The 24,220-nt window shown below is 42.9% G+C and overlaps 1 protein-coding gene across 1 annotated transcript in view; it reads right to left on the bottom strand.

Annotated features, from left to right (window-relative positions):
• The window catches only part of CREBBP (CREB binding protein), a 101,794-nt gene that overhangs the window by 5,994 nt on the left and 71,580 nt on the right, over nt 1-24,220 (bottom strand). Inside the window, exons 8-20 of the mRNA XM_028498013.2 lie at nt 24,005-24,151; nt 23,056-23,173; nt 22,354-22,525; nt 21,692-21,736; nt 19,513-19,637; nt 18,673-18,861; nt 16,841-17,257; nt 15,232-15,411; nt 13,519-13,708; nt 9,102-9,220; nt 8,038-8,277; nt 7,141-7,229; nt 1,150-1,230 (exon numbers count right to left, since the gene is read on the bottom strand). Of these exons, the coding sequence (XP_028353814.1) occupies nt 1,150-1,230; nt 7,141-7,229; nt 8,038-8,277; nt 9,102-9,220; nt 13,519-13,708; nt 15,232-15,411; nt 16,841-17,257; nt 18,673-18,861; nt 19,513-19,637; nt 21,692-21,736; nt 22,354-22,525; nt 23,056-23,173; nt 24,005-24,151 (2,112 nt within the window). The remainder of the gene's footprint in view (nt 1-1,149; nt 1,231-7,140; nt 7,230-8,037; nt 8,278-9,101; nt 9,221-13,518; nt 13,709-15,231; nt 15,412-16,840; nt 17,258-18,672; nt 18,862-19,512; nt 19,638-21,691; nt 21,737-22,353; nt 22,526-23,055; nt 23,174-24,004; nt 24,152-24,220) is intronic.

Genomic DNA, 24,220 nt, shown 5'->3' with positions numbered 1-24,220 from the left:
CTTGGGGATATTTTACTTATTCTTAAAGGGCTGAGTATTTCATTTTTGTGGTACTTTTATTAGTGTATATGTGAATTACTTGATTCACAGAATTATACAATCCAATTATTAATCACACAACTGGACTAAAGAATTAAATTGACAAGGGATAGAAAAATTGAATATGTAGAATTTCTGTCATTTTGGTTTATGTATCTTACAGGCGGGTATGGTTTGTTGTGCGAATGAATAAAGTAAACTTGAGTTGCAGAGTAAGTGTCCAACAGTGCTGGAAACTGCTTCAGTGGGAAGCCTTTTTGCCTTTGGGGGGACAGGCACACAGTAGACTTCCCAGAGTGTCAGGAATCATGGCAGAGTCAGGAGAAAAGAAAGACGGCAAAACGCTGGCAGTCCTAGGCAGCTATGGTGGCTTGCAGGTTTTTAGGTATCTCGAGCATGTACATGAGTTGACCATCCAATCTGTGGATTTGCTTTTGCTTTTTTCTCACCACATTCTGGCCATTTGCCTACTCAAAAGTAACTCCATCAGAGGATAAGCAACAGGGAGGAAATGGTGAACTCAGTGAGGGAATGAACGAACTAACTCATGCTTGTCCATGCTGGAGCTGTGAGCAAGAGTCCAACCTCCAGAGAGGAAGGAGATACAGGTACTCGCTGGGGTCTCACCACCTGGGTTCTGTTACCTCTGCAACTTAAAGGACAGAGGTTTCAGTGGAAGATCAACTAAATGCTACAGACGGGGTATACACACAAGACTCATTTTTGCTACTGCCAGTTAGTTCTGTGACTAGGGTTACCTGGTTTCTTAGGTGTAACTGAAAATTTACAATCTTCCCAAATGGAAGTTGACAGCCACTAGGAAAAAGCAAGTGTTTTAGAAGAAGAGATAGAGCAAGGTCGAGAGAGACCACTGCACTGCAGTGGGGGCTACAGCATCACGGTCTCAAGCAGAGGGAAGAATGTGCAAGTGGCGCTGGGATTCAGCTACAACAGCTACATTATAAAATATGAATGTGGGTATAAGTAATATGAAAAATACACTACAGAAAAGTCACAGTGGGTGGCAGTGGTGCTTCCCTTTTAATCACGGATGAGAACAAAACAACAATTCAGAGTCACCCCCGAGAGAAATGACAGGATGGTACTTACGTCTGGGGTTGTGAAGGGTCGTCACCCAGGGTAACATTCTCCCCCTGGATCTCTGTGAAACACTTCTCACAGAAATGATACCTGTCAGCAAGAAGGCCATACTTGGGTGAACTGGTCCATCATAACACACAGCCACCCAAGCAACGAAGCCACCAATCAGAGCAGGGCAGATCACCACGACGAAGGGGGGGCGTTGTTGGTTGATTGATGGGTCAGTGAGGACAATGAAAGGAACAGGGGCAGGTGGGGAAGGGCAGGATTAGAGAACAGGGGAGGGAACAAATAGCACAGACATAAAGGTAAGACGCAAACACCAAGACAACACAGAGCAGAAAGCCAAGGCAAAGCATTGATTAGCATTCGGTCTCATTGCACACATCCCAGGCCATCATCACTAACAACGGGTTTGTCCAGCTCCAAGATGCAAATGTTTTCAAGGAGTTGTTAATACTAGAATTGCAAGGAGCCTAATTTTAGGAGTTTGGATTTTGTTATTACTTAGAGAAAACCAGATATAACTACAGGTTTTGAGATGGAAAAAATTTACTTTGAACAAAATAGTCTGACAAAAGGCCTTAAAAAAGCAATTTAAACTGAAATAGCTTTTTTTCAAAATGGAAAATTTATGCTTGACAGCAATTCATAGATTTTATTTCCGGTATTAAGCCAGATCTTTAAAGGTATGAAAATGTTGAGCACTCAGAACTGGTTTTAATTTTCTCCTGTTATTTTTCACATGTTAATCACTCAGTTAATTGGGTTACAATAGAAATGAAACCAAATCCATATTCTAGACAAACATTTAACAGAAATGCAATCAGGGTCAAAGACTTTCCAGCCATTTATCAGTAAGAATATACAGAGAAAAATTGTGATATATTGTATAAACAATACAATATATGTAAATCCATGAACAGTCTTAAAATTCAATTCTAAGCTTCAATTTATTTATTTTTTATTTTTTTGCGGTACGCGGGCCTCTCACTGTTGTGGCCTCTCCCGTTGCGGAGCACAGGCTCCGGACGCGCAGGCTCAGCGGCCATGGCTCACGGGCCCAGCCGCTCCGCGGCATGTGGGATCTTCCCAGACCGGGGCACGAACCCGCGTCCCCTGCATCGGCAGGCGGACTCTCAACCACTGCGCCACCAGGGAAGCCCCTAAGCTTCAATTTAAACTTTTTGGTATTGGGACCAATCATTCATCAATCTGAGATACTCAGTGATTTCTCTAACTTGGCGACAATCCAAGTTAAGCAAATTTAGAGACAATCTTTAAAGCACAATCTGCATTTGAGAAATTATCCATCACCCCAATTTCTTATAGTATAGAGCCTGGGCTCAAGCCATCAAATAAGAACAGTTAAAATAAAAACTATTAAATGTTTGGAAAGGACACATATGAGAAATCAACTAAAATGCAGGCTGATGCTGCATAAACAAGATGGGCACAAAGGAATACTGTAGAAGTAAACAAGCTGAATGAGGTGAATTACACAAGCAAAAGGGATGAGTATAAGGTACGACGGCAGGACAATAAAATGCGGTTTTAGTGCTCAAAACTACATCTACAAGATGCCAAGAGGATTAGTGTTAAAGACACTGTGACGAGACGTGGAGCGCCACACTGAACCACATGGGCAGAAGGATATGCGCGGCAGCTTGCAGCTACACACAGACACAGACACACACGCACACAAACACACATGCGCGCCCGGCTACAAACAACTGAGATTCAGGCCACTGCCTGGCCAGTTTGTCTTCATTACCACTAAATAGGTCCCCACAAGTTCTAATTCTAATCTTAATTAATAAACACATTGAGCATTCTGTCTGCTACATTTCACTGACTAAACACACGTAGTGAATAAAAAGTATAAAACTTTAGAGCATGCACACATCTCAAGATTATTCAATTTTTCAGATTTGTTGATGAGGAACACGACAGATTCACTGTGTGTAGCAATTAGATTAATAAGAGTTTCTTGCTGGGACCAGTTTATTTAGAATTAATTCAATCAACAAAGTCTGCCAAGATTAAAAACTGACCAGGAACAAACAGATTAACACTGCTGTTCTTAAAAATACTTATCTCTTTCTCTGAATGAACTATAGTAATATTCTGGCTATTCACTATTTTGTAAATATTTTTATGGAGGCTTGAAATCATGTAGTAAAAGGAATTTCCATGTGTAGAAGGGCATGATCATCACTGGCAAGAAAGAATTACACTATAGAAACTATAAACCAATTAAGTAGCAATCAGAACAATATGCAAAAAAAAGATACCCCTTCAACGCCAAATTGCTTCCTTTTAAAAAATGAATGAAAGTGTTCCAATTTATTATGATCAAACTCAGCCACTGTGGGCTAGCTCAAAGAGGACTACAGAACACACTGTGAAATGAAATTGCCACGGTAATTACATGCGAGTCTAAACGGTTTTAAAATCCTGGACAAACTAAACTCTTAGCTTTTATTCAAGCAGGACATCAAGCCTAGCAACACCTGGGGAACAAGAATCACAAACCCATCATTTTCCACTGGAGGAAACTGGCCCAGAGTGAAGCACTGATGGCTGAATGGCAGCCCCTGGGGTGGCTGCGGAAACCTACGCCCTCTGTGTATAACTAACTTCCATTCCCAAGAACCTCAGGGTCAGAAACTGGGAGTGACAGAGTGTCTGTCCCAGAGCAAGGCCAGAGATGTCAGAGAATCGAACCTGTTCAGGTATAAGGGGAAAGGGAGGGGCCCCGGCCTCCCTTTAGCTCCCTTCTGATATGATGACAGCCCACCCATCTAGTCAAGTAGGCTGAAACCACTCTGGTAATCAGTGGGTGACAGATGTTAATGTCAGACTTGCTCCTATCTTATACCTAGTCCAAACTTTATTCATCCTGTAAATACATAATGGTTCAGAAATTCACTTTTCAACCGTAAGAGCCTAGATGACCTTCTGCCTTACGTGAAGGAAGCAGTTTGATGAATATGGAATTATAAAGGAGAAACACTTCACATAATCTGATGATGATGTACATCTGGGTACCTAAAGTTAGCACAATGTAACTGCAGAGATCATCTGTAAGGGTAATTTAATGTATGGAGTAAATTTTCAAATGCAGATTGTTGTAAGTACCATATCAGTATATATAAATAACTGGGATAACAGATAATATCTATTCTTATCTATCGATAATAAACTGTTAAAATTATAGAACAGTTTTCCCAACATGACTTACTTTCAAAATTTCAAAGTGTGGAAACAAGTGAAAATGTAACCATATACTAGCTAATCTATTAGTTTCACCTGTTTAAATGGTCTGTAGAATTTCCTATTCTAAGTGCCCAGTTTAGGACTATAAGTACCAAAACAACTATTCAAAAGAACACCATGGTGTTCATAAACAGTCAAGGTTGAGAAAGAAAATGTAAGTAGTTGAAATGTCCATCGCAGAATTAGAGCACTTCTTTCACAGACTCACAACGTGGTATCTCTTCCAGTTCTGTACTCCAGGAAGCACACCTTGTGAGATTCAGCTGAGGAGCAGTATATGCTCACACTCTTAAAATGTATTATGCGTAAAAGAGAACTCCTTTATTTACATTTCTACTCTTAAGGAAAATATATTACTTCTGCTCAATAAAAATTAAGTCCCATATACAAGTAATATTGGACATTTCAGAACTTTCAAAACAATCCTTTGTTTGCACCCCATCAACAACCTCCTCTGAGGAGGCAGTAGTGCACGTTGATGCCATCCATTCTATCGAACTTGAATTCTCTCAAGTGAAATACGGCCAAAATCTATGCAAATCAGCCGAGGCAGGGTCCAAAGGACCCAGGAACAGTGAAAAGCAACAATGAAAAGGCCCCCAAACTTAAGAGATGGTGGCAAGCAATCTGCTGTCTGCTCTTCCTTCTAGACCCAAACTATGTTGGGCACTTAGCAGTGGGGGCATTTTTCAGGGTATAGTTAATTTTAACCTGTTCTCTTAAAATTTCATAGCTGTATTTTGCACCTAACAGTTTCTAAAGCATTGTCTCATTGGAGACTGACAACTAAGGGTGTCAGGAAAGGTGTTACTATGCCCATGTCATGGACAAGAAGGTTAAGCTTGATACATTTCAGAATGTGCAAAAGGTCATGGGGCTAAAACTGTAAATGGAGGGACCAGAACCTCCAGAACAACATTTGTCACTATAGGAAAGATTCCATTTGGGCCACAGTATCATTTCAAACTTTTAGTTTTAAAATGCTTCTATCAATAGAAGAGCATGCTAAGACAGAAAATGAATTCCAAATGTTAAAATATTTTCAGCAGGACAGTTGTGCCGGCTGCACTTCCAGTAGAGGTACCTGTCCAGGGACACCCATCTTTCCCCTCAAACCAGCATTTCACTAGGATAAGTGAACTGGACAAGGCTTAGAAATCTTAAGATATTTTTAGGTCAACAGTTCTTTTTTTAAAAAATAGGATTTTGATGGGAGTCGTTAATTACCTTGAATATGGTTTTCCTAAATTTTATTATTTTTTTTAATTTTAATGTTTTTTGGCCACACTCCATGGCTTGCAAGATTTTAGTTCCCCAACCAGGGATTGAACCCAGGCCATCGCAGTGAAAGTGCTGAGTCCTAACCACTGGACCGCCAGGGAACTGCCTACATATTTTTTAAAAATTAAAATAATTAAAAAAAAATAATTGGAAGAAAAGTAACTGCAAAATTCCAAATTATTCAGGCCTCTGCATGTACCTTTGAAAAAATAAAAAAGCCCATACTAATCTTCTTCAAAGTATTAGAACATATGTAATTACTATAAGCAAACAAGATAAAAATAATCAAAACATCAAACCCTAAGGCTGACATTTAATATTTGTACCTAAAAACAAATAACAGGCATGAAGCCTCATCTTGGTCACATAAAGAATTTAGTTGCCAATTCACAGAATGGAGGCAATGTAACTGAATTTGACAAAGAATTACAACCTATGTTTCAAGGCAGGATGCCATCATGCTATGGCAACATGTAGTCACTCAGAGCAATGGATACAAAGTAGCTTAATTTTCAAAACAACCCCCCAAACCAGGAAGTTGTACTTAGGTAAGGGAATCAACAACAAAAATTATTTTCATTCTTCCTCTACTTAAGATAGGAGATCTATTCTTTAGCTATCTCCACATTTCAAGAGAATAGCAAATACTTCAAAAGCATACCTACCACTCACTAACCCCAAAAAAGGCCACCTCACGAAGACAGTGTTTTTTTTTTTTTTTTTTTTGGGGGGTACGCAGGCCTCTCACTGCTGTGGCCTCTCCCGTTGCGGAGCACAGGCTCCGGACGCGCAGGCTCAGCGGCCATGGCTCACGGGCCCAGCCGCTCCGCGGCATGTGGGACCTTCCCGGACTGGGGCACGAACCCGTGTCCCCTGCATCAGCAGGCAGACTCTCAACCACTGCGCCACCAGGGAAGCCTGGGAGTCATTCTTAAACTCAATGAAAACACCAATCTCATTCTTACTGTGCTACCGATTAAAGAGAAAAAGTCTATGGTTTAAAATTTTTAAATGAATTACAGCAAACACAAGTCTTTCCATCAGACTGTCCAGGCCAAAATTAGCTAGGCAAACATTTACACACAGATTGGTAAAATACAATGTTTCAACTTTATTATCTTAAAAAAGGCAGTCAACCTTTGTTAGAGTTACTCTCCACTTCAGACTCTTTCTCATATGGTTACATTTTGGCTTAACACATGTACCTGATCCAACTAGTGCAGCAAGCAGTTTTGAGCTTAAAATGTTACACTATACAAGCATGCTTTTAAGTTAGGAGACCATGGGCCTGAGTGACTGAGAAACAATGAAATTTCGGCCCTTTTCACTGAAACTTCAGGAGAGAAATAATGAAATGTACCCAAGCTACAATCGGACGAGCATGCCTTGTCCTAAGACCTTCTTTTTGTCCCATGATTCAAGAAACTGCTCAAGGCTTACCTATTCTGATAGCTGTAGTAGGCAGCATCGCGAGGAATTGTACACAGCTGCTTCCCGTAGCAGCACAAAGTCTGTGGGGAAAACTCATACTGCAAAAACAAAGGAGAAAATACTAAAAATATATCCCATTTACTGTCATGCAATGTTCTGTCCAATATGGAGTTAGATTTAGCTAGTAAATTATTTGTTAGTATACTGGATAGTCGTCTAACGATTCTCACATCTATTTAAAGACATTTCCGGATACAATAGGACAGAATTAGTGTCTTGAGAGACTTTTTTTTTTTTAATAAATAAATAAATTTATTTATTTATTTATGGCTGCCTTGGGTTTTTCGTTGCTGCATGCGGGCTTTTTCTCTGGTTGCAGCGAGCGGGGCCTACTCTTCATTGAGGTGTGCGGGCTTCTCGATGCAGTGGCTTCTCTTGTTATGGAGCACGGGCTCTAGGCGTGCAGGCTTCAGTAGTTGTGGCACACGGGCTCAGGAGTTGTGGTTCACGGGCTCTAGAGCGCAGGCTCAGTAGTTGTGGTGCACAGGCATAATTGTTCTGAGGCATGTGGGATCTTCCCAGACCAGGGCTCGAACCTGTGTCCCCTGTACTGGCAGGCAGATTCTTAACCACTGCACCACCAGGGAAGTCCCTAGTGTCTGAGAGACATTTATTACAGATAGATGAATGGACACTGGGGCAGCCAGGAATGCTTAATCCAAGGCCTTCCCCCATAAGTACCTCTAGCTTCAGACAATCAACTGTTTTACAAGAGACCAGACTCCATCTGGGTCCTTCTTAGTACACAGGTGTGGCCAAAATATTGAGTTTATCATATCATCATAATACCCTTTTTGGCTGGATTAACAAGGGTAGTTCATTTTCCAGAAAAAGTTTCAACTGTACCTTGCGTCCACAGCAATATCCAAGGGATTGCATAACAGGGTCAATTTCTTGCTCAAAGACCTCTGCGAGCTTACTGCAGAACTTATAGACCCGGGATGTCTTCCGATTGTAGAGCCAGGCATTGTTGAACATGAGCCAGACGTCATCCACATACTGCCAGGGTTCCTGGTACTGCCCTGTATCCAGCTTCCGCTTGATGGTGGAAAGGTCCATGGGATTCTTCACAATGTCAAAATAATCCTGAAAGACAAAACGGTCTCAGTCTAGCATATCCCCCAAATTCCAAATGTCCATCTTATCTGGCAGCTTTATCTTAAAACAAAATTGAAGAAAGTACCAGTATAACTTCCATTTCTAATAGTGAAAAATGGGACTTGAAAAGAAAACAACTTCTGATCTTCCTGATTTTATTATCTAAAATTGTAATTAATATTTTCAAGTGTGATCAAATTACTTCAAAAGCAAAGTTAAAGAAAAAATAATTAAAAAACTTATTTAATAAAACGTCTTATAATGTCAGATTTTAAAAATAAGATTTTGATCCACCGAATTAAAACGGTGAACATATTTATCAGACAATTGTTCTTCTAGAGATTCATTCTTGGTCATAGCAACCAAAATGAAATTCCAAGACAAACACAAACGCAAAAACAGTAATACTGCTAAACAGAATCTGTTGGGTCACCATGGCCTTTGCAAGAGCACCCAGGGTTTCAAAGTGAGAGGCCCATGTGTTTTATAAGTGATATTCGCCAATTATTTAAATCCATTCCTGTAGACAGTCTTACCCAAATACAAAGCAAGGCTACAGAGGCTGTGTGCCCCAGGGTGTGCTCCCCCCATCTCACTGCACCCCTTCCATGGACCCTGGGGCTTAACAGAACAGGGGGGAAACACACATTTCAGTCAGTAAGACAAAGGTGTATTATTGTTTTGACAGAAAATATTTTTTTATATTAGGGAAAAAAATCTTATTTTACCCAATTTTAAGAGATAAAATGAGTACCATGGATACTCATGAATTACAGTGGTAAAGTTATAATGTTTTTATGATATCAACTTACTGGAATTCCTAGGAGCTGGGGATCTACAGGCTGTCGAAAAGGTAGGGACTCTGGATCCTGTCGATACAGCGCTTCTAGGGTTGGCATGAGAGCCTGGCGCAACTCCTCCGGCTTAAAGACTGCGGTTAAAAAGCACAGGAAACGACGCTATTGACAAGGCACTCAGACTCTTCCTCCGTCACTTTTCAAATGGAAGCCTGGCTACTTCTGAGAAGGCCCGAATCATTTCCCTCCCAGCCGTGAAGCTTCCAGGAGTCCACGGATATTCTAAAGCTACGATTCAGGGATTCTGAAAACACAGTCACACTAGAGTTTTTTTAAACTGCATCTGCATCATGAGGCAAAAATACCACACTGAGAAGTTTGCTTGTTCAACAAAAAGATTCCAATGCCAAAACTTGGTTGGAACAGAAAAAACGAAGCTAACTTTCTAATCTGCCTCATTGATCAAATGGGTGGGTATAGAGCCATTTTCACAGGAAGGGGCCTTTCCTCCCCTGAGGAAACTTTTGTGTCCTTGGCTGAAGTAAACTCAAACCACCTGAGAGGAATGGTTTTGTATTACAACCTCACAAATAAATGTATACTGTAAGAGAGCTACAAAAATAAGTAGCTCTCTTATTTTCCCCAGAAGTTCTGTACTGTGTACTGTCCCCTTGCACATGTACTAGTGCCCATGTCTCCAACCTCTTGGCCCACCCATTTCCTACGATGCCTTCTGCTGTCACCAATGTAAGAACAAGCACTGGCTGCCAAATACATTCAGGACAGTCACTCATACAAACCCCTCATGAGTTCTAAGGACACGAGAAACATGCCTGTGAAGGTGACTGAGGGTCACACACCCCCTCGCTCACATACGTGCCTGCCCACAGAAAAATGATCAGAGGCAAACACTGCAAAGAGGTTCTGATGACTTAGGTTCTAAGTGATGTGAGATTTCCACTTTGTGGTTTTTTGAATTTTGAAAAAATTTTCTACAACAGATACATAACAAACTGTAATTTATCAATCAGACTAAAATACCATAAAAACCTAAAGTTCCCGTTGGGAAGTGGTATGCATTGAGTATATCGAGAGATGAAAACACTGGCTGAGAAGTTTCCAGAAACTTTATTGACATCAGAGTCAGGGAATACCCAGGTATCCTGACTGACCTCCTGAGGAAACGGCCTCCTGCGCTCTAGGACACATGGCAGTCAGCAAGCATGGGAGACACCCAGTGTAGACACTCCCATGCAGGTGCAAAGGCCTGGTCTAGGGAACAGATGTGCCCTGTGGAGCCTTGTGAAACACACACAAATCCTGCCTTCAGCTAACCCCTTTTCTTCCAGTCTGTTTTTACAGAGATGAAGCAGCGTTTGGTTTTCTTTGAATAACTCTTTATAAGAAGACAATTTGTTAGTTAATCAATAGCTTTTTTATTCTCCTAGACCAGGGGTCGCAAACCACGACCCACAGGCCAAATCTGGCCAGCTGCCTGCCTCTGTATGGGCCTGGGAGCTAACAATGGTTCTTAAGGTTTTTAATGGTTAGGGAAAAAAAGAATACTATTTAATGATACGTGAATTACACAAAATCACTTTTTAGTCTGACAAAATAAAGCTTTATTAGAACACAACCATCCTTGTTGTGCAGGTGTCCATGGCTGCTTTCGCACCACAAGGCAGGGCTCAGCAGCTGCAACAGAAACCTTATGACACACAAAGCCTAAAAGATACACTACCTGGTGGCCCTAGACAGTCTTCTGATGCCCTGCTCCAGACCATCTCGTCTCCCACTGTTGATCAAAACTAACATGGCCTTACATGTATCTCACTTTGGATGACCGTTCATTCCTTCACTAAACATTTAATACCTATGCCAAGGAGAAGTCATTTTCAAACTCCTGTCTTTAACAACCACACTGATGTAATAAGACTCCAAATGAGTGGACGTAGCAGTCAGAAGCTGTATTTGAAACAAGTTCTCTGCCACTGATTAGTGTGGTGTGCTATGAGCAAGTCACTCCACTTCTCTGGCTCAAAACCTTCTCAGGACAATCAGGTGGGGACCACATCAGCAGTCCCCAAAGCATGGCCCACAGATACCTTAGGGACCCTCATGCAGTCTAATATGGTAGCCACCACCCATATGTGGCTACTTGAATCGTTAATGAATTAATATTAAATAAAGTTAAAAATTCACTTCCTCAGGCACACTTGTCACATGTCAAGTACTTAGGAGCCACATGTGGCTGGTGACTGCCGTAACAAGAGAGTGCAGATATACATTTCCATCGCTGCAGAAAGTGCAGATATACAACATTTCCATCTAGCACTGCCCTAGGCCTTTTCTAGGGGTCTGTGAAATCCATTTCCATGATATAAAACAATTTTCATGATAACACTAAGTTGTCATTTGCCTTTTGCACTGTGTGCTGACATTCATCACACAGACGGGGCAAAAACAACAGGGAATAAAATCACTAGCACTGCAGCATGACCAGGCCGCAGCTCCAAAGTCGACTTCGTGGTCGCTCCGTTCTTTGCTGCTGCTGTGCATACACAGGAAAAAACGTCACCTGCACTTACGAGTGTCCTTGATGAACAAGTCAAAATTCTTACTTTTATTAAATCTCAGCCCTTGGCTACACGTCTTTTATTCTGTACGACAAATTGGGAAGCTGTCATAAAGCACTTCTGCTGCATGCAGTGGTTGTCTTGAGAGAAAGCACTTGTGTTGAGTGTTGAGTTGAGAGCTGAAGTAACTGCTTTTCTTCATGAAACACACAAAACTAGAAAGAATGGCTGATGGACAAGCTACAGTTACTCAGATCTGGGTATGTGACAGACATTTGCTCAAAAATGAACGAAGTATGCCAGTTAGAGTTACTTCCAGGACAACTGACGCTATTTGTTACCAATGATAAAATTTTGACTTGCATCAAAAATTAGAATTTTGAAAAACCTGTATCATGCCACATGAGCTTGACAGCTTGTCAAAGTTTACACGACTTTCTGAAGAGACTCATAGTGATATTAATAAATGTGATTTTTAAAAATATCACAAAATGAAGCATGTCAACATTTGGAAGATGAGCATAACTCAGTGAGCCAAATTCCCAGATGACCAAAGGATAGTGTTACAAAAAAAATCATGCAATGGCAAAAGATCCATTCAAAGTGCAAGACGGACGATGGATTCTAACGCCACAGAGTATGAGAAATTCAGGACTATGGATTCAGATTTCCCACTGCAACTAGCCTTTAAGAAACTTCTACTTGTTGAGTTTTGGTGTAGTATCAAAAAATATTCACAATGACCTGAAAAGACTACTAAAATACTCTTCTCTTTATTAACTACTAATCTGAGTGGTCTGGATTCTCTTCATATACTTCAACCAAACAACCGAATACAACAGCAAAGGCAGAGGCAGATATGAGAATCCAGCTGTGTTCACTTAACTCTCCGAGTAACAAAATTGTAAAACACAATGTCATCACTCCAACTATTTGTTTTGGAAGTTATTTTTCATTAAAATATGTTATTTATGGGTGCCATGTAACATTTATTTTTAAATAAATATTTAAAAAGACATCTAATAGAGTAAATAGTGATAGATGATCCATACAAACAAAAACTTCTCTGGGATCCTCGACTTTTAGGAGTATAAAGAGGTCTGAGACCAAAAACTTAAGGTCTGCTGTCCTCTATGATCTCCAGGGTCTCTTCCAGCAGCAAAACTATACAGTATCAGCCTTTCTAACACTTTTCTGCCATCTTTCCTAACTGGATCACCTGCAGCCCTGAACTACCTGAGCCCCATCTCACATTCCTAATGGTCACCTGACAATTTGCTGACACCCTTACCTCCGTACTTTGGACACATCTCAAATAGATTCTATCCAACTTCCACCGTGAGCCTGGCTCATCCTGCTTATTTCAGAACCCAAAGTATCTTCACTTACCTGCCGCCCTCCCTCTTCCTGCTGCACTAGTCACTGGGTTCTACTCTCCCACCCCGACTTTGGGCACTTAGTTTCCTATCTGTATCAGCAGAAACCTACAAACTTCAGTGCATAGGGTTGCCATACTGATAATTTCCCTAACATCAAGCTTCCGGTCGTCTTCCTGCTGGAGTCCATCAGTGGTTGTCCACGGCATGCCGAGTAAACCCAGCACCACCCCAGACAGGCGGCTCACGGGCTGCCTCTCAGAGCCTTGGTCGCTTCTCGTTCCTACCACAGACCCCTGTGGGCTCACACCCCGGAGTTCAGCTCACTGTCACCATTTCTAAAACTTGCAGAATGGCAGGCAAGAAGGATAAAAGAAGGGATGGAATTCTTTTTCTGCTTTAGCTTTTAATCCACAGAATGCAATCCCAACACAATGGAAAAGCAGCACCATCCGGTAAGTTTATGAGAACATGACCTACTTTTTTTGCGAGGCTGAGAAGGAGAAGTGGACTGAGAGGCTGTCCCGTTGGTGCTACTCTCTTCTTCCTCTTTAGCTTCAACTTTCACTTCAGGTTTCTTTTCATCCACTTCCATTGGTTCCGACTTCTGCTCTGTTGTGTCTGTTTCTTCTTTAACTTGAGAAGATCCTTGTAAGTCCTCCTCCATCATCTTGAGAAAAACAGAATTACAGACAATGATATATGAATATGAAAGACCTTTACTCTAACTCAGCATTATTGGAAGGCTCTTAAAAATCTCTATGGGCTTGTTAAAACCTTTCCCAAGTCAGAACTGTATTGATCATTCCTTTTCTCTCCCACAAGAAGGGGTGAAGTGCCTGTTGAGTCACTTCAGTACAGCACCAGTGCATTACAGTCCTAAAAATTTTTAAATTTTTACATGCTAGAGTGCTTAAAAAACTTGTATACACATTGTATACACCATTAACTGCTCAATAGTTTTACATATATTTCTAGTTTGGAACAAGAAGTGCCTCGAAAATTGTGGGAAGGATCAGAAATTCAACTGCTCAGAGGGCCAGGCAGGTGAAGCTAATGACAGCAGCAGGAGCTGTGGTGTGAGGCCGTGGGGAGCAGTGGACACTCTGGCAAACTAGAGAGCTCACGACCCATCTAAGAGCCACAGCTGGTGCTCCCACCTAGACTGCTGCCCCACAGGAACAGAACCACAGTGCTGGCAGAGCGTCTCATTTTTCAAGAAAAGCCAGAAATCTAGAGTTTTATTTGTAATTTCCCATTTAAAAAATAATTGTGTGGGGCTTCCCTGGTGGCGCAGTGGTTGGGAGTCCGCCTGCCGATGCAGGGGACACGGGTTCGTGCCCCGGTCCGGGAAGATCCCACAGGCCGCGGAGTGGCTGGGCCCGTGAGCCATGGCCGCTGAGCCTGCATGTCCGGAGCCTGTGCTCCGCAATGCGAGAGGCCACGGCAGTGAGAGGCCCACGTACCGCAAAAAAAAAAAAAAAAATTGTGCGGGCCAAACAAAACACATTTATAGGCTGGATTCAGCCCCCGGTCTGCCAGTTTCCAACTTCTGCTACAGGTTAATTAGAACACACCTCTTGTGCAGTCTAACTCTGCAGAATTATAAATGAATGAAGGATGGCAATGAAAAAGTTGCTGGATGATTTAAACATTTAAAATACAAGCCAGTGCTTTTCACTTCTGGCAAAATAAAATAAACCCATATCTCATATCTAAAAATAAATAATCTGTTTGCGTTTTTTTAAATTAATTTTTATTGAAGTATAGTTAATTTACAATGTTGTGTTAGTTTCTGCTGTAGGCAATCTGTATCTTTTATTTTATTTTATTTTTTTGCAGTACGCGGGCCTCTCACTGTTGTGGCCTCTCCCGTTGCAGAGCACAGGCTCCGGACACACAGGCTCAGCGGCCATGGCTCACGGGCCCAGCCGCTCCGCGGCACGTGGGATCTTCCTGGACCGGGGCACGAGCCCGCGTCCCCTGCATCGGCAGGCGGACTCCCAACCACTGCGCCACCAGGGAAGCCCACCAATCTGTTTTTAATCTCTTTCCAACTTGAACCACAATCGAACAGGATACTGAAACGGAAAGCAGGGACATCCACGGTGGATGCCTGGTGCCTCCCCCGAGGACACCTCAGTGATGCCTCTGTGTGCAGTACATCTATTCACTCCCAGGAATGGCACCTACCGCAGCCCCAGGCTCTGCCTTGGGTTCACTGACATCAGGCTCGGTGTCCTCGGTCTTGACCTCAGCCTTCATTTCCAGCATTGGTACATCGGGTCCTGGCTGCTGGGAGTTGGTTTCGGCGCTGGCCACTGAGGATGGAGTGGGGACCCTGTTATCAATGCTGGCTGCTGCCTGGGAAAGCTGTGGAGAAATCAAAATCATTTATCTCTGTAAACAATATAAATGATCTTAAACCCTGATGCTCACCCAACACACAGTTTCACGTTAATCTTTCTCAATACTAATCTAATAGGCACCCCTATTTGAGAGAACTGAAGAATAAGCGTTAAAATAGGCGTTCCAGAGAAGTCAAAATCAGGCAGAAACACAACTGACTTCTTGCCAACAATGCAGAGATGGAAGAGCAGAGCTTCCTACCTTTTGATAGAAAATTATTTTCTGGGAATTTTCTACCTAAGTCACAGAACCTCCTATTTTAAATTTAATTCCTTCCAACAATGACATTAATGGTTATGGTAAAGGCTGAATAATAAATATATAAGTATATATGCTGTAGAAAGGGGAATAAAGTATCTATATGGAATAAGAACGTATAACTAGCCTGTTAATTGTAGGAACAGTGGTGGAGGAGTAAACAAACATTAAGAGAAGGAATCCCAGAAAGAATTCTAAATCTTCAAAGATTTACCCAATGCAGTTTTAAGTAAACAAACGGAAGAAAACATAAAATTACAAAGGGATCTTACTTAGAGATAAGAAATATAAAGTAAGAATCAATAAGCACACTCCCTATGGAGAAATACAAACAGTAATGTCATCTTGGGGTTTCTGTTGGGGTTAATTTTGATTTTATAAATAAATATCCTCAGTCCCCACAAATAAAAGATAATGTATTTTAGGGGGAAGAAGGTTTTTAAGTTAGACTGATAAGAAAACAGACACTAAGATTCTGGTGAGAACTGGAGAAGAACGTGGAGGCGAGCAGAAGCAGCCTCAGGTCCCTGTGTCGGGGGGACAGCCCAGTCTAGGAAAGCACGGGACCGGGCGCTGCCAGCAGAGCACAGGACGTGGGACACAGGACGTGGTGTGACCCTGCCACCTTCACCTCCCAGGAGGAATGGGTAAATCTAAGCCACAGAAGTGTTAACCTGAGCATGCCATTTTGTCATGAAAAAGAAAGGGCTTCCAGCTGGAAAACAAGGCTGATAGGCAAGGTCAAAGTACATACAACTAGGAACTTGATTTGTTTACCAAATCCTCATCACTACTAAAACTCAGAAGATGTCAATGTAGGACAGATAATGGGGGACATACTGCTCCTATGGACAGACAGCTTAAAAATTCTATGGAGGACCCATGTATGGTTCTTTTAGTTGTTGATTTCTACAAACTGATTTAATTAGGGAAGATAATCATAAGTCATGTCCTGCTTAACAGCCTTTGGAGCCAATGCTGGAAACAAAACACAGCTCGTTATGGTTCAGTTAGGGTGCAGATACTTTTTGCAACTGCACCAAGACCTGCAGTGACTTCATGACAGATTTTTTTTTTTATGGGCAAGTTCTCATCTAAGAGTCTTGGCCAGAAGACGACAGGCTGAGGGGCTCACCGGTGTGCCAGGAGGCTGGGTGTGTACAGGTGTCGGCTGCTGCTGTGACGACTGAGGGGTGGCCACGGACGGAGGCTGGACTGGGGTCTGAGGCTGTGGGGTCACCTGGGCCTGGGCTGCCGCCTGGACTGTAGGGGTGCTCTGGGTTTGGCTGGCACTGGGCACTGAGCCGGGAGTCGGGGTGGGAGTCTGCCCGGAAGACGACACAGGAGTTGATGGCTGGGTGGGAGCTGCTGGCTGGGGAGGAGTCATCCCAGGTGCCGCCGGATGCTGAAGAGATGGCATGCCTGCGGCCGTGGAAGCAGGAGGTGTAGTCTGGTGTAACGGTGACTGTGTCACTGGTGGGCAAGGCAGCTGGCTGGCCTGGGGCCCAAGCATGTTCAGAGGGTTAGGAAGAGCAGCACCAGGCACCTGTCCCTAACAGATGGAACAGAGTATGTTAAAATTATTTCCCCCATTTAAAAATGTGGCAATAGACTTAAAAGACTTAAATGTATGAAAATCTAATCATGGTTTCTTGATGAGGTCTGCTGACTGCACGGGAATGTTCCATTTGTAAAAAGTCATCGATCTGCACACTTATAGTAATGTGCGTTTGTTTCTCATGCTTTGATTTATATAAGTGTGGAAATCGCTGCCTTAAACAAACACATATACACTCCACTTACTAGCTTCGTGCTCCATAATATCCACCCACAGCTCAGACCACTGGAAAAGGTATTTGTCTTTTTAAAAAAAATGAGTTATGGAAACACTGAAATGTTTCAGTACAGTGGTTCTCAACTAGGGACATGTTTCAGAATTATTTGTGGACCAATTAAAAATCTATTCTGAATCACTGGTCTAGAGCAAGGATCTGCAAACTATGTAGAGTCCATGGCCAAATCCAGCTAGCTACTGGTTTCTATCAATAAAGTTTTACTGGCAGGCAGCTTCGCCCATTCACTCATATGTGAATGCGCGTGTCTACCGTTGCCTTTGTGCCACAACAGTGGAGCAGAGCAGTTCAAACAAAGACTCCATGGCCCACCAAGCTGAAAATATTTACAGGACAAACCTGATAACCCCTGTCTAGAGCAATGAAATTTATGGAAATTAAGAATTAATTAGTAAGTATTTAGTGAGTGAATCTAATGTAGTCACTGCCTTTTATTCAATGTTACTTCATGTTAAAAAATTAAATAATGAATTTTATCTTTTGGGGGAAGACTTGGCCTGTTTTAAACACATGTACATTTGTATACAGCAGCAATCTGGTGTACTCTAGCAATTAACAAAAGGGGGGAAAAGGCAGTAAAATGAATGGAAAATAGTTCTCACCAGCATTAGACTGAATAATTAAAAACACATTCAATAAGAAGAGAACTACTCAAATGATCCAGTTAGCCGGACTTCACCTGGGCAGTTCAGACAGACAGACAACAAGATACAAAGACCAAATCATTAAGAGTGAACTCATGGGACCTTTCCTCACTCCCTCTTTAAAATCCAGTGTCTCTCAGGATCACACGTGAAACTCAGAATTTACAATGTACAAACAAAAACCAAGAAAATGACAACTAAAAACCCAAAAACCAAAACAAAAGCACACAAACCAAAAAACCATAATCCATTCCACTTTTGTATGAAGTTCACCCCAAGATGGTATGACTAATTCCAAACAAGGTAAAAATAACGGAACAGAACGGGGGAAAAAAAAAAAATCAAGAGATGCTAGTACATGAAATGTTTTGTCTAGAATTCTAATTTCTGTGAACTAGGACATGCTGAGGTCAGTGGGAAGCTGGGGCTACATCACTGTAGGTGGCTCACAGCCCCAGCGTGAACAGTACCTGTGACACACTGGCCTGGGCCGCTGGCTGCCCCATGCCCACGCTGTTCACGTTCAGCGCCCCGCTGGAGGATGGGAACTGGTTCTGTGGCAGGAACTGGTTCTGGGTAGGTGCCTGGGCCATCATGTTGTTGGTGTGTGTACCCATCAGGTTCGGAGGCTGAGGCATTCGGGAAGGAGAAATGGCCATCTAAAAGACAATAAGCGTTACTGAGAGTTCAGAGGGCATCAAGGGCCTGCGTCTTCAAGGTAAACTAGAAGAGACAGAAATCTTCAAATCCTCCTCCCTTGCAGGAAGGGACCACCACTCACTAAGACCTTCTGGCTCCCAGGCAGTCTGCATGCTTTTCATGCAAGGTCTCTAATGAGCCAGCTTCACACTGTCCTCTGAACAGAAACCAATAGTATGCTATAGTTTAAAGTTCAAAATATGCCTTTTATGAGTTCTCTGAAGCGTTTAGAAGGCAGCCTCAGGAGAGGAAGTTCTAAGAGTCAACAGACGCTGACAAGTCCCTCTCAGCCACATATCTGAGGCTGCCAACCCCATTTTCCAACAAAGTCACAGGTGCCTATGATTTGTCATTTCAATAAAAATAAGTAATGGTCAAATAATTCTTGTAGTAATAAGGACAGAGAGAGAGAGAGAGAGAGAGAGAGAGAGAGAGAGAGAGAGAGAGAGAGAGAGAGAGAAGGAGAAATATGAAGGAAATAAAGCATAATCCAAATCCAAAGGAACAAGTACCACAGGATTCCCAGATGATCTACAAGTTTCCTGCTGAGAGAATTTTCCTTATTCGAGCAAGGCCTTCTCAGCACAGCTGAGACAAATAGAAGCACTTACCCCTGGAACGGAGCCCATGCTGTTCATCGGGACAGAGTGGTTCATGGGGGATGATGCGCGAGGTCCCATGGGAGCTTGTGGCAACTGTACATTCCCCAAGGATATTGGGTTAAATGAATTCATCCCTGTAAATGTACCCACAATGGTTCATTAGGAAAATCACTCACAGGAAAACAGAATGACAACTCACCAAATAAAACTCTAAGCCAAATAAGATGGAACACACACACAACATATACAACTGAAAGGAAATCACTCAGTTAATCAGAGAAGATGGTTAAATAACAGACTGTTCATATCCAGAAAAGATGGCACCAATGCAGTGGTGGTGAGGGTGATAGGATGGGGTGGGTGGCAGGGCAGCATGAGCACAGGAAGGCAGAAAGTCAGGTAAGCCATGAGCACACGAGGCTGGGGCAGCACTCGGCACTGAAGCGTCCAAGCAACAAAGTAGATGGGGGGAGCATGGGAAGGTGCTCCCACCATCTATGGAGGAGGTCAGCTAAGGCCAGGGCACCCGTCTGAGCCAACCCCTCAGAGCCTTCTGGAGCACCTGACTCCCATCTCCTCTCCTGCAGGAAGCCTGTTCCCATCACTCCAGGGCTCCCAGCCCTTTGGCTGGGTTTACATTTATTGTTAGAATCTGGGGTAAGACTCAAAACATGGTTTTAATTTTGCAAGCACATTAAGCATTTAGAAAGTGCCCAAGGGTTGGCAGTTCTCAACCTCAGCCTCTTCCCCATAGACTGGAAAGATCTCACTTTCACAGGTACCTTGGCCTTCCCAGAGGTGCCACAGAATGAATGACACCTCACTAGCTGCCACGCATCTCCAGACCACGAGTCTCTCGCTTTGTAATTTCCCACAATACTCTGTAAACTCAGCTCAACATAAATGCTGGTTCAATAAGTCTTAGGCCCGACACTGGCATTTAACAGAATCCTTGAGGCGCTGCCTTGACACTGTGCAGCATGAGAGGCCGTCAAACAACATGTGCCTCCCTTAGCACCACCAGGAAATGTCACCCTAAGTAACCAGGCACCAGCACAGGCCCAGGACTTTCCAGGAAGCCTATAATACAAAAGTGTCCCACTCTCCTTGAGGGTTTTATTAACAAGAGAAGAGTTTATTAAATAAAAGATGTATGAAGAAATGGCACCATAAAAGGTCCCTCTTTACAGACCCAGACAGGTCGGTAAGCGGGGCATGTGAGCACGTCCCTAGAAAACGCCTTCCACTCTGCTCAACAGCCACCTCCTCAGATCCCAAAGCAGCCGAGTCTTCCACATCATCCCCGATACAGCACTCAGCCACTTCCCTAAGGCTCCGTTTCTCTGACTTTGTGATTTCTTTCACCCTTCATATCTAGTCCACCTAAACAAGTCCCTGAAAAGTTTCCTCCACATCAGTTTATCTACCAGGTCTTTTTCAGTATGCAGTACGATCACCACGGCTTTTAAAATGACCTCTTCTCCCCTCCTGAACTACTCTACACACAGCAGTAAGGCCTTGCTTTGGAATCTTCTGGATAATGTCACCACCTTATTTCACAACCTGTAAAAACATCCTACTGTTCAAGTCTCAATTTGACAAGAGCCGTAAAAGCTTTGAAATGACCCTCACCCCCAAACTGCCAAACTAAAATGACTGCTTCAACAACCACCAATAAAAAGACTGCCAGTAGCAGAGCCTGATGAGGGTTCTCTGAGCACAAACCCTCCTCGGCCAGCCGCAAGCAGGCATGGCACCTGTGCTCACAGGGCCTAGAGCAGCCCCCACTTTCCTCACCTCATCCGCCCCCGCCCCAGAGCTCCTGCCCCAGGATGGGCTTGATGCTCAGAAATGTTCCGAAATGTTTCTTTCCCCCACCTACGATACAAGGCTTTTTTTGGGAGACTCTTCCTAAGAATAATGTCTTCTCTTGCCCATCAAAAAAAAAAAAAAAAAAAGTTATCTCCTACTTCTGATCTCCTTGGAGAGCTTTCCTATGATCTCCAAACTTTCAAATGCAACAGATATTCATACTACCTGTGGACATGAACTCTGCTCATCAGCAAAAAGGAATGGAAGGAATAAGGGGAGGAGCTACAAAGAAATACAGAGGGAAGAGGACAAACCAATAAACTTTGTGGATGTAGAATGTTAAACCAAAATATGATTCGCAACAATAGTTAAATACCTTGAGAAACCTGCATGCGATTCACTGGCAGAGGCATGGGCCCATCTATAATGGCAGGAAAAAAAAATGGGTTATTTAAAATAATCCTTGGGACTTCCCTGGTGGTCCAGTTGTTAAGAATCCACCTTCCAACGCAGGGGACAGGACGCGGGTTCGATCCTTGGTTGGGGAACTAAGTTCCCACACGCCGCAAGGCAACTAAGCCCGCGTGCTACAACTACTGAACACGCGGGCCACAACTAGAGAGCCCACGCACCACAACTAGAGAGAAGCTCGCATGCTGCAACAAGGAGCCCACACGCCACAGCAGAGGATCCCACATGCTACAGTGAAAATCCCAACGAAGATTCCGTGTGCCGCAACTACGCAGCCAAAAATAAAATAATTTTTTTTTAAAAAAAGTTTAACTTAATAAAATAATCTTTCAAACTTAAAGAGAAAACCAGGTCCAAAAGTGCTGTGCATTCTGATACCAGCACACCCGCCTTTCCATGAGAGAGACTCAGTGTCTAAACACAGGCCACTGCAGAAGGTCACAGCCACTACCACAGTTTTCACAGCATAGGCTTCCGGAGAATATAATTCTATATGCTTAGAAATACACACCAAATGCAGAAGGAAAAACAAGGAAACAGACTAAGGGCTGGAAATGAAGTCCTTACTTGGAGGTCTCACAGGCTGTGCCTGTGGTATCCCAGGAGGCTGTGTCCCAGGGGCTGGTAAGGCTGGCTGGTTACCCAAGATGCCTTGTTTATGTAAACGCGATCTCCGTTTTTCTTCTAGTTCTTTTTGTATCTTGTAGATTTTCTCTGCTAGTAAGTGATAGTACTCATCCTAAAAAGCAGTAACATTCAATACTAGTTATTTGTTAAAAAAAACAAATGATCTGGTTTTGTATGTTCTAACAAACTAATGAACTTTAAATTAAGTACATTGGCACAGGTAAGCATTCAGCACTTCTGATAAACCAGTGCCCAGTGATGTTATGGGAGTTATCAGATAGGAGGTACTGAGTGCTCATTACATTCATTCCACAGCTGAACCTCTTCTTGGACACTCACTGACACTGGCAATAACACAGACAAGCGCTGTGAACACTGCCGCTATAAAGTACACCCACGTATTAAAAAAATTTTATATACCTCATTTACAGCTGTAGTGGAGACATCTGTACTCTGTAGTTACAGAACAAGAGAGTTGTACAGGGACCTCGTGTCTTAACTGGGAAGTCTCCCTGGTCAGTGCCCTCAAGTGATGAGTCTATCAGACTAACAGATGTCCCCATTTCCAGACAATAAGGCAGACAGATGCAGTTACAGCTCCCATAGGTGCTGTGCGTGGCTAGAACACAAATGGCAACCTACCCGGCTGTTGGCAGACTCATACATGTCCCCTTCCACTTTCTTAGCGTAGGCCACCAGGTTCTCCATGCGGCGATCCTTCAGGGCTGCAGGGTCAGGTGTTGGGAAGATGGCTTGGACACTGAAAAGACAACACACACTCTCAATCTACTTTCAATACAATGTCTGTCCTGCCACTTTATATGTGACACGGAAAGAGAAGAAACAATCGTCTACCTATGGGCACAATACACTGCTGATAGAAACCCCCAATCTCTCTCGCCTAGTTCATGAACACACAAATGAAGATGCTCTCTGGAGACAATACTGACCTGTCAATTTATCTACAAGTCAAACACACCCATATTTTGCTATTAACAATAAGTGCTGGACCATCTCAGGAATAATATGATTTTGAATTCCTAATTTTTAAACTACTTATTATAAAAATTTTTGATTAAAATAATGAAGGAGAAAACAAATCTCCAAGGGAATCAAGTTAACCTCACCTTCAATTTAACTTAAATAGCTGGAGAAAGTTAACTATTAATTTCCTGTATGTTAAACTGTATGATGGTAGTGTCATGCCATCTGTATTTACTAGGCCCCAATTCCTCCAATTCTCAGGGGTCTCCACAAGTATAACCTGAGCCACAAAATAAGGCTAAGCTTCTGAGCTAATCCCAGGTCCCTGGTGCATCCCAGAGCTTAGAAAACAGGTCTGGCCCCCTGCAACATGGGTCACAGTTCATAATCCCTCTGTAGGACCCACTGGGGATGCAGGGTCTGGGATTCTCTGGCGTCCCTAAACAAGCATGTGACCCCCCTTCAGCTGCTAGGGTACAATCACCTGGGGCCCAAGAGAACACTTAGGAATTAAATCAGACATCGATGAAACTGCAAAACTGTCACATCGCCATCAGTCACAAAATGTTTCCATCACATGTGAATAATGGGCGAGGTGGCCACGTACAGTTTATGCACTAGATGGCTCCGCAGGTCCTGAGTGACATGTTCGTGCCAGCCTTTCCGAACGCCAGTGCTGGAAGGAGGTGCTGCTGTGGGTATAGTGCTGAGGGTTCCAATGTTTCCAGAGTTTGAGCCGTCACTGATCAGTGGGCTAAGGAAAGAGTAAGATTTATCCAACTAAGGTTTGTCAACCATATGAAACTTTAAACTGTATTGAAGG

Source organism: Physeter macrocephalus, chromosome 14 (genome assembly GCF_002837175.3).
Source record: "Physeter macrocephalus isolate SW-GA chromosome 14, ASM283717v5, whole genome shotgun sequence".
NCBI lineage: Eukaryota > Metazoa > Chordata > Mammalia > Artiodactyla > Physeteridae > Physeter > Physeter macrocephalus.
This window is presented reverse-complemented; position numbering and strand designations above follow the sequence as displayed.